Below are 9,675 nucleotides of genomic sequence, written 5' to 3'. Positions count from 1 at the left end.
TCCCTTCAAAGTGTGTCTTTTTCAAGCTTTATGTTCGTAGGTAAGAACAACAGAAAGGTTAGATAAGGTAAACGTTGTTATCCCAAAAAGGGAATCTCAGGTGGTATCTGATTGACATTCACTGGAGTCTGCGGCATTGCAGGGTGCTGCTAATCTCCTGTGGCTATTGAGGCATACTAAGTATCTCATGATGAGGGACTAATAAATAATAATAATAAATAATAATAAAGATAATACTTTACTGTCCTCAAAGCAGTTACAAGAGACACTGATGTTAACAATAAGGAATATAGAATCAACCTGTTCAACTTCACTCTACTCCTCCAAGTGACAGACAGGGACAAGATCAGGCAGGGGAACCATGTACTTCAACTCCCTTTATAACCCACTTGCAAGTCTGGAGCAGCTACACTACGACTCTGTGCATACATCAAGGCGCTGACTGGAAACACCCAAGGAAACCTCTGACCACTCTCATCTGGCTCCCCTGATGCCAGTGGTTTAGGAGTAACCACAGGAAGTAATGGCACATTAGCCCACACAGCACCACCAGTTAGATTGTTTCCCAGAATCACAAGGCGAGGGTGCACACTGACTGCAACAACACCTTCCACCAGATCACACTCAAGTGTCATGTTATGCTACGGTACAGGTATCAACGCCATCTCTGTCCATGCATCAGAGCTAGGCCCCTTGTTTCTGTTGCAAGTGAAAAAGGCAACACAGATGCAAAAACCTTATAGACACATGCTTCTCATAACCCAGCAAAGACACAAAAGCTTCAGCAATAAAGGGCTCAAAATCATCATCAATCCCAGGACCACCACACCGCTTTAGCCCAGGAGCACTGAAACAAGACAGGGCAGGAGACGCAGCAGACGACAAAGATTTATGTTTATCTTCAGACCTCAAAACAGAACATTGATTCTTCCAGTGGCCAGTGCCTTGATAATAATGACACAAACCATAATCTTTAACCCATGAGGCTTTAAAGGCAAGAGATGGACCAACTGTTGTAAAATCTTTATCACCACGGGAACTCCCATGACTCCCCTACGTCTCACATCACCCTCAGAGCACACATCCCCAAAACCACCTTTATGAGTTCACATAAAAACGTCTGCTGACTCAGCTGCTTTAAGTACAGTGGTTTCCTTCTGGTCACTTATGTAAGTTGCAATGCACTGAGGGACTGCGTTTTAAACTGTTCCAGCACTATTAACCTACAGAGATTGTGCACGTCCTGTGTTCTGTGTTGTTTCCCCCTTTTTTTTTTTTATAGGAAAGAGAATCAGTTTCTTTATCCATAGTGTCACAGATCCAAAGATATGCCTTCTACCTTTCTGGAGGCTTTGTACAAATAGCAGAATAATAATGAGTTTGACTGCGAGTAAAATGACTCTCAGGAATGTGATTTGATCTAATTGTTCTCTCCTGGCATGAACTTGGGCATGTTGCCCCCCCAGGGCCCTGGCTCAGGCTGGGACATATTCATACAGTCTGAGACGTTGCAGCTCACCAGGTTGTCTTTTGCATCGCGTGCCGTGTGGACAACCTTTACACACGATCAGGTGGGAGCGATGAAGATAGGTTTTACACAAACAATACACAGAAGAGTAATATGATAAGACATTTTGTTGGCACTGTACTGTGAAACTTGACAACTCTCTTAGGGTATCCATTTTCTTCAGAAGAGTAAGACCTAAGACATAAATTTGGGTAAATGGATATGTACATACTGAAAAGGTTGAAATGTTCTCCTGGTTGCTGAGGTTACTGTGCACACTGATCACACAGGGCCACTGTTTTTCCATCCCCATTTTCCATAATATATCAGTTGTGTCTGCTTCCACTGAGACAACAGACCTTATACCTCTGTAGAGTCCAGGCACAGAACATCATAAAAGCATATACAGCACAACAACTATGTGATATCTTTATCGAACAACTGCTACGAGTAATTTCTAATGAAAAATTTGCTGTTTTTGCATGCTAAACTCTGCAAGTCATGCATTTTGGTGCTGTCTAATATATATCCTTTATAAATAAGAATATGCAGAGGCATTTATTGGCATGCAAATGACTGACTGAATAGTAGGAGGTACAACTCTAATAGGATAATAGGATTTAATAGGATTTGCATTTCCCTTTGCATGAGTTATGCAATTCAGTTAATAAATCAATGACTTTATTGTTGTTGTACAGCTGTACAACGACATTAGGTGTGTCCAGAGGTACACGCAGAAGTGCACAGATAAACAGGCACATTAAAGACTAAATACCAACTATAAAAACAATAAATAAATATAAAAACAGGACATTAAAGCGGAGTAAGTATGATAAATTATTGCGCATAGTCATGAAATATTGCACAGAATTCTCATTCACACCATCTATTCTTTTTAAACATAATCTATATATGCTTTTTAATTAGTATTCCACCCTATTGTATGCACAGTGTTGACTTTGAATTATATATGAATGTAATGTTAAGTATATTAATGCAATTAATGTCCATCATGTAATTTGTTATGTACTATATGTTAGTTGTGGGCCTAAGGAGGATTAGCTTATTACCATGACATCAGCTAAAGAGGATCCTTTAAATAATCAGAATAAATAAATAATCCACATGTTTTTGGAATATTGCACAAAGTCAAAAGCCAGTAAATGCTATGACAGATATGTCAGCATAACCACAAATTCCTGGGAAGACCATTGCTGAATGATGACATCAATTTAAGTAGTTGCCAAAAAAAAAAAAAAAAATCTGTCTCCTCTTTTACAAGTTTTACGGTAGCACTGTCTGCGAAACGGAAGTCGCCGTGACGACTTCCTTAGTAACAAGGTGTATTTATGGCTAGCATGTTTAGCTAAATGCACGAATGTAAAACGTTCTCTAAATTGCTTATTTTATTTTAACGTAGTTGTATTTTATTGTAAGTAGCAATGGGTGGGAAGTCGTAGCGTCGTAGCAGAAATAATTCCAGTTATCTGTGAAGCTAACGTTATCTAAGCTAACACTTAACTATTTTATTAACTAGACTTAGCACCGCTAACCGCATCATGTCTCCTTGAAGAAATGAATTCTCGTCAGTGGTGGTTAGTTCAGATATTTATCATCTTCTGTGGACGTTTGGCTCACGCAGCCACAGAAGCAGGGGTCACCTCAACCGTCACTCCCAGCCCTATATCTGGGGAGCCTCTTAGCTCAGCAACCCCTGCTCCAGGCGGTACAGCGGCAGCTGGCTCCACCAATGTAGGGACCACTGAGGCGGTTACCCTGGACCCCACTCTGGACCCCTCTAGTCTGGACCCCACTCTGGACTCCTCCACCGTGGAGCCCACCCTAGACTACACAGCAACCACGTCGCTGAGTGTGTCTGAAGCTCCCACTGTGGTCACTGAAGCGCCCCCTGCAACCACAGTCCAACCTGTGGTGACTTCAGAGGGTAACACACACCTGCCCCTTTTCATCTCTCATGTTGTGAAAGTCTCAGTCCAGCTTGTCTCCACTCTGCTGCAGTCACTTGTCTATTCTGCCAAGTGCCTCTCACACTTGATTAATGGTCTGATAAACAGAGGTGCTACATGATCCATCAAACTGTATCCCACTAGACCCAGTTATTTTTTTCAAATCCCATGATATAATTTGGTAGTGTGTATTCAGGTTTATATATACGGAAGCATATTGCATTCACTTGACAAATTAAAAAAGCCCTGTTTTTCTGAGTAATATTTTCTGTTTTTCTGAAGTATCTCGTCTCCTCGTTCAGAAAAAAAAACTACCATGAAAAACAGAAAAAAATTACCCCGAAAAACAGAAAAATAAATAAATTACTATGAAAAACAGAAAAAAAATACTCAGAAAAACAGGGCTTTTTTTATTTGTCAAGTGAATGCAATACGCTTCCGTATATATACAACTCAAAAGCATTGCAGTCATCATAATTTCCTTAAATTTGCAGATTAACCTAGATACATTTAATAATGGTAGTAGTAATAAACTTCAGGTTATAGTCCACTATATAAGTGCACTTTGTGAGTCCTCTGTGCAGAGCATACATGCTTATATTTCACTCACATTTTTCTGCCATATACAGAATAAATGCAATATTATTCTGTGATTCTCCAAAGAAAAAAGAGGGCAAAGTGTGTGTGTGTGTGTGTGTGTGTGTGTGTGTGTGTGTGTGTAAGAGATTAAGGTCTTTAAAGAATTCTTTCCTGTTCAGAACAGGAAAAAGAACAACAGAGCAATTGTCACAAACATTGTCAAACTCACGTTTTACAATTAACTGTGTGTACAATAAAATCAATAACATCATATAAAGTCATTTGACTGACACTGTCTTCTCATGTGCTCTTGTTAAACCAGTGAACATTCTGTGACTTTACACAAAGCTAAAGTTTTCCTGACTAACACACATCTTCTCTGTTGTTATTCAGGTTGTCTCTGTGATTTAACCCCTGATTTCTGTGACATCGGCTGCTGTTGTGACACACTCAATTGTGGTATTGCAAACTTGAGCACTGTCTTCACCGAATGTCCACAAAAAGCCATGTAAGTGTTTTGCACATGTTCTAAAGTTATAGTTCGTAAAGTGCACATTTTTTAGAATTAAATTTTTTTTCTTAATTGTATTTTTCAGTTCAGGAGTTTGTATTGAGAAATGGCTGATGTTCAGGGCCAACGTGGATTCGTCTCTTGTCACTGTGACTGACTCCTTGTTTTGTGTCCGGCCCGAAGGTACGTAGATTTAATTAGAATATACTAATCTAAAATGAATGAACAATCATCAGTGCTGTCACCAGGGGAATTGGTGATTATGTTACAGCTAATTTTGCAAGAGCATATTAATAAGCAACATTAAAGTATCCCCCACTAATGCAGTTAAAATCTGCAACTCACAACAGATAAATCACCACAGTCCCTCCCAGCTCTACCTCAATATCCAGCTTTAGGGGACTCGTACCATTTCTCACCACCAGCACCTACAGGCAGCAGCCACAGCAGAGATTTCTACAGGGTAAACACATATCTTTCTACTCTCAATATTGTATCTATAGTATTAAATGTAAAACTCTTTTGAGATTAAAGGTGCTCAACAGTACTGACACTCTCCTCATTCTGTAGGTTGATGATGTCATCCAGACATATTTCTCTGGCTCGTCTGTGCGAGGTGTCCTCCGTCAGCCGTCTCCAGGGGTCGCCGCTGCATTCTGCGTCAACCGCAACCCTGCAAGTAAGTTCACACCAAATAACAGTGTGTAATAGTGTTGCGTATCGCAGTGTTGCAGAGTTTCCCCAAATATTTTCAAATCTAGACCTGCCATCTGAATTTTGTGTCAGGAGCTTCCTCCTGTCAGAGTGAGCAGTCCTTCTCATGTCAAGAGTGACAGCAAAATGAAATCCAATTTTTCCCATTATTATTATTTGCCCAATTCACCCATTCACACACACAGTCACACACTGGTGGCCGAGGCTTCCATACAAGATGCCACCTGCTACTCGGTAACCATTCACACAGCCATTGGGAGCAATTTGAGGTTCAGTATCTTGCTCAAAAATACTTCGACATGCAGATTGGAGGAGCCAGGGATTGAACTGCCAATCTTCTGATTAGTGGACACTCTGCTTTACTACCTTGCTGCAGCAGTCTCGCTCAGTACTGGACCAGTATTAAAAACTGTTGTCTCCATTAGTCATTAAGACACAAAAACACTGGGAAATAGGGTCCAGGTTGAAAAACACCAAAGTTAGCCTTTAAGGATTTCCAACAGTCCCTGAAGTACTTTTTTTTTTGCAGTTGATAGTAACTGCTTCCTTATTAATGAACAAGCTCAAACTGAATCTGCAGACATTTTCCTTTGTATATTTGTGCTCTGTTTTTATAAAATAAACAATATTCTTAGTCATTGCTTTACTGTGTGTATAGTATATTGTGCCCTTATTTTACAATCACATTAACCACTATAACTTATGTTCTCCTCTGCTTGCAGGGTTCTTGAGGTCTGTGTCTCTGTCCTGTACCCGCATGTTAACTCCTCAGTCGTGCACCACTGACCCAAATCTCAACGCCCGCTCCTACTTCTCCGACCTGAGCCTGATTAAGGTCAGCAAGTCTGCATGCACTGATGCTTATATGTAAATAATTACTGGTGTGAATGTCAAAGTAGAAGGACTAACATCAATGCCTTTTATTACAGATTCCAGTAGCCGAGACTGCACACATGTCAGAATTTCTGGTAAGTTACTGACTGTGCATTCACCTCAAAATCCTCCTCATAATATACTAAGCCCTCAATAACCAGGCCCCACCCTACCTGTCTGAGCTCCTCCTTTATCACACGCTCTGCCGATGCCAACCTTCTGTCGTTCGCTATATAAGTATAATGTAGTATTATTATTAAAGCCATACATGACATAAGCAGGAACACTTTCATTTTGTCCTTCACATCTTGATCAACAGTGAGCCTATGAAATCAGCTGCACTAGCATTTGATTTTTTCTCCTGCATGTCACAAGGCACGAGAATGAAGCAATATCCCTTACTGTATCTACAAAAATCTTAAACTGTTGCATAAATAATAAACTTGTTGAGTGTTATCAACTAACAAGTATAGCCTCTTGAGTGTGATAGTCATCAGTCTATAAAGGTACAGCATGTGCATTAAAAAATACATCGTTTATGACGAGGGTTACAGACATCCACCTCTTTTTTTATTTTTATTTACTCTTTATTTTATTCAGAGGTATTCTCTACCTTAAAAAAGGTTTTACACGAAGAGTTAATGCCATTTAAAGACATGTTTTTCTTCTGTCTTAACTCTTGTTTCAGATCTCAGTTACTCCACTGTCTGACTGGCCTGCACCAAGTGAACAAAACAACTCCTGCATCAATGTGGTGAAAAATGTGAGTACATGAAAATTTGTTCTTCCCCAAATTGTTTCCTAAATCAGAAATCCATCACTTAATTCTCCTTTTCCTGAATCTCCTGCAGGTTGAGTTTGTCATAGGATACACAGGCAGAGGAGAACTCACATATGCAACAGTGAACGTAGTCTTAGCTGATGTGGATCCAAATCAGTTGCTGTTGCAGACGCACTCTGTACAGTTCCAGGTAGCCTGTTAAAGTTACAGATGTAATCACTAAATGAACTCTGGATTCAGATGCTTACATTAATATCATTTCTCTCCTCCAGCTTGCAACACCGAGCCCCACTCCAGGAGGACCGACCCCTGCGGTCGGACTGAGAGTGGGATCTCCTGTCATTGGTCGCTTTGATGGAGAAGTGCAGCCTGTATCCTTCAAAACAACATCATGTACTTCACTATTTCAATCCATTGTTTCATTTATCCAGCTAGCTTTGTGTTACTTAGGCATCATGCTTCCTTGACAGCGAGTCAGCTGAGCACATTGGGGGTGTCACAGAGTGGGGAGTGCTCCTCTGACCCCAGCAGACGAGCAGCTGTCCTCTTCACACACAACACCATCACTGGCTGCACCTTTAGGTGAGTATACTTAGCTTGGCCTCTGACATTGAGTTGCTGAAAATGAGCCCAGTTTTTAAGATTATAATTCTGAAACAGTGAGTTTTATTTATTTTTCTTTGTGTCATTGCACTCTCTCCTTGTGCTGTTTAGTTCTCCATCTGGTGATTGTTCAGAGCTGCGCTCCCAGATTTACGGGATCTTGCAGGGACTTGCTACTCCTGATGTGATCGCCATGAACATGGGCTCCCAACCAGACTGGACGAGAGTCATCACTCAGGAGTGTCCTGTCAGCCTGCAGGTACAACTGAATCAGGAATTTAAAGTATGTAAGAAATTTAATAGCTTTCAGTGTTGAGCAAATTTGGATTAGCTAAAACTGCACATTAGCCTCTTTCACACATGCATTCCATTCATGATATGTTCAGGAACATTTCCTTGGGGTCATGGGGTCGTGTGTGAATGGGACCAGGGATCAATAGCTGTGGCTAGATGGTAACCCTAGATTTGTGAAAAGTTGCTTAAAAATGTTCTTGTCTCATTGTTTTGCTGTAGTTGAGGTCTGGTGAGGTCAAAGCTCAAAAAGCACTTGGTTAGAGTTAAGGAAGGATCATGGTTTGGGTTAGAATGATCATGTGAAACACAGAGCATAAAATCTTGAGGGGGTTAACACGAATCTGGGGTTACCACCTAGACACAACCGGGATTGATAGTCAGGGAAACTTGTACCGGCAATTTCCCACCTCAACACCTACTAACATTTCAGGGAAAATGCCGGTACAGCTGCGTTGTGAATAAAAGCAGTAGCATTGCTGGGACGGGACACACATGTAAATGGTTCCGGACATCTGATGAAAAATGCTTTTATGTGGAGTTAGCGAACCAATCACAAGACTCCACTAACGACATATTTGAATCCGCGACTTGTTTACAGTTTCATTACTTGCCTCACAAACTCACAAAAACACGAGCACCAAAAACATCTCTTCACCTGCCAAATAATAAGAGACGTCCTCTGCAGGGTACACGTACATCTGGCCTTGTCCCTTCTTCTTCTGCTGCTGAGTTTTATGGTAGTTGGCATCCGTAAGTGTTGCATTACCACCATCTGCAGGACTGTCACTGTCACCTTGTATTCCTGTACTGCCACAGCATGTGTGAAAGGGGCAAGACAGAAATGTTCCTGAATCTAGTGCATATAAATGCACTTGTATGGCAACTTTTTAGTCTTCTGACCACGTGCTACATTCACACACTGTTGGCCGAGGCTATCGTACAAGGTGCCACCTGCTACTCAGTTTTTAACACACTCACACACACCGGTGGAACAGCCATCAGGAGCAATTCAGGGCTTAAAGATATCTCAACACGTGGACTGGAGAAGCCAGTGATCAAACCACTGATCTTATGATTAGTGGACTACCTGCTCTACCTCCTGAGCCACAGCTGCCCAATAAGGCAGCTTGTGTAAACAGGGAAAATCACTTTGGGTGCCTGAAAGGTTTTCTCACTAATTTACTGGGAACTATGTGTGAAAGAGGCTTTTGTGTGCCTGTGGTTTAAATTTATAACCTTGTGTTCCTGCTATTCAGTCTTTTGTTTTGTTGTTTCTCTCAGGAAACATGTGAATCAGGCTGTGTCCTCCCCAACTCTCTGTCTATCCGAGTACTGTGGGCCCGCCAGGGTCTCCTAGACCTTCCCCAGAACTTCATCCTGGGGGCCAAATACATTTTCCAGTGTCAAAATTTTAAGGTAGGCCAGTGTCAAACATTCTTGTCTCTGCAACACATTGTTTCACCTCTTCAAAAATGTTCAAACTCTCTCCTTCCATCTTTTTTCCAGTGTCCTCTGTCGTCTCCGATCACTCTAACCACTGAGGTGACATTTGTTGACACTACAGTTTACCCAGAACCCCCCAGGGGCACGCCTCAGCCTAACTGGAAGTTTCCGTTTGGTTTCTTCACTAGAGGCGCTGCTGAGCTGGACGGGCACATTGCCATTAACAGTGCCGACACTGGGAAGGTCACATTGAGTTTACTGCTGTTCACAGTCATGTTACTAACAGGATTAGAGCTCATCACCAGGTAGTCGGACAGCTAACAGAGGAGCAGAGATAGATTATGAAAGAATGTTTAGTATGTCATTTTATTTTCTTACGCTGTTGTAAACAATATAAAGATGT

At 41.3% G+C, this 9,675-nt stretch overlaps 1 protein-coding gene across 1 annotated transcript; it reads left to right on the top strand.

Moving 5' to 3' along the window:
* Positions 1-2,814: 2,814 nt before the first annotated feature.
* On the top strand, positions 2,815-9,584 carry LOC125880884 (tectonic-3-like). Its single transcript, XM_049563697.1, has 14 exons — positions 2,815-3,452; positions 4,447-4,561; positions 4,650-4,747; positions 4,915-5,027; positions 5,135-5,243; positions 6,001-6,113; positions 6,208-6,246; positions 6,840-6,914; positions 7,003-7,122; positions 7,205-7,303; positions 7,411-7,514; positions 7,647-7,794; positions 9,111-9,245; positions 9,336-9,584. The coding sequence occupies exons 1-14, from the start codon at positions 3,083-3,085 to the stop codon at positions 9,579-9,581; spliced, it is 1,884 nt and encodes a 627-aa protein (XP_049419654.1). The 5' UTR covers positions 2,815-3,082; the 3' UTR covers positions 9,582-9,584.
* Positions 9,585-9,675: the final 91 nt, after the last annotated feature.

This window comes from Epinephelus fuscoguttatus, linkage group LG20 (assembly GCF_011397635.1).
Source record: "Epinephelus fuscoguttatus linkage group LG20, E.fuscoguttatus.final_Chr_v1".
Classification (NCBI taxonomy): domain Eukaryota; kingdom Metazoa; phylum Chordata; class Actinopteri; order Perciformes; family Serranidae; genus Epinephelus; species Epinephelus fuscoguttatus.
The sequence above is the reverse complement of the archived record's forward strand: the minus strand, read 5'-3'. Positions and strand labels throughout refer to the sequence as shown.

Bases quoted from the DNA above. Each gene is read 5' to 3' on its own strand.
- LOC125880884 (XM_049563697.1), top strand. From the start codon at position 3,083: ATGAATTCTCGTCAGTGGTGGTTAGTTCAGATATTTATCATCTTCTGT. The intron at 4,562-4,649 runs GTAAGTGTTTTG...TGTATTTTTCAG, and splicing joins GAATGTCCACAAAAAGCCAT to TTCAGGAGTTTGTATTGAGA. The intron at 5,028-5,134 runs GTAAACACATAT...CTCATTCTGTAG, and splicing joins ACAGCAGAGATTTCTACAGG to GTTGATGATGTCATCCAGAC.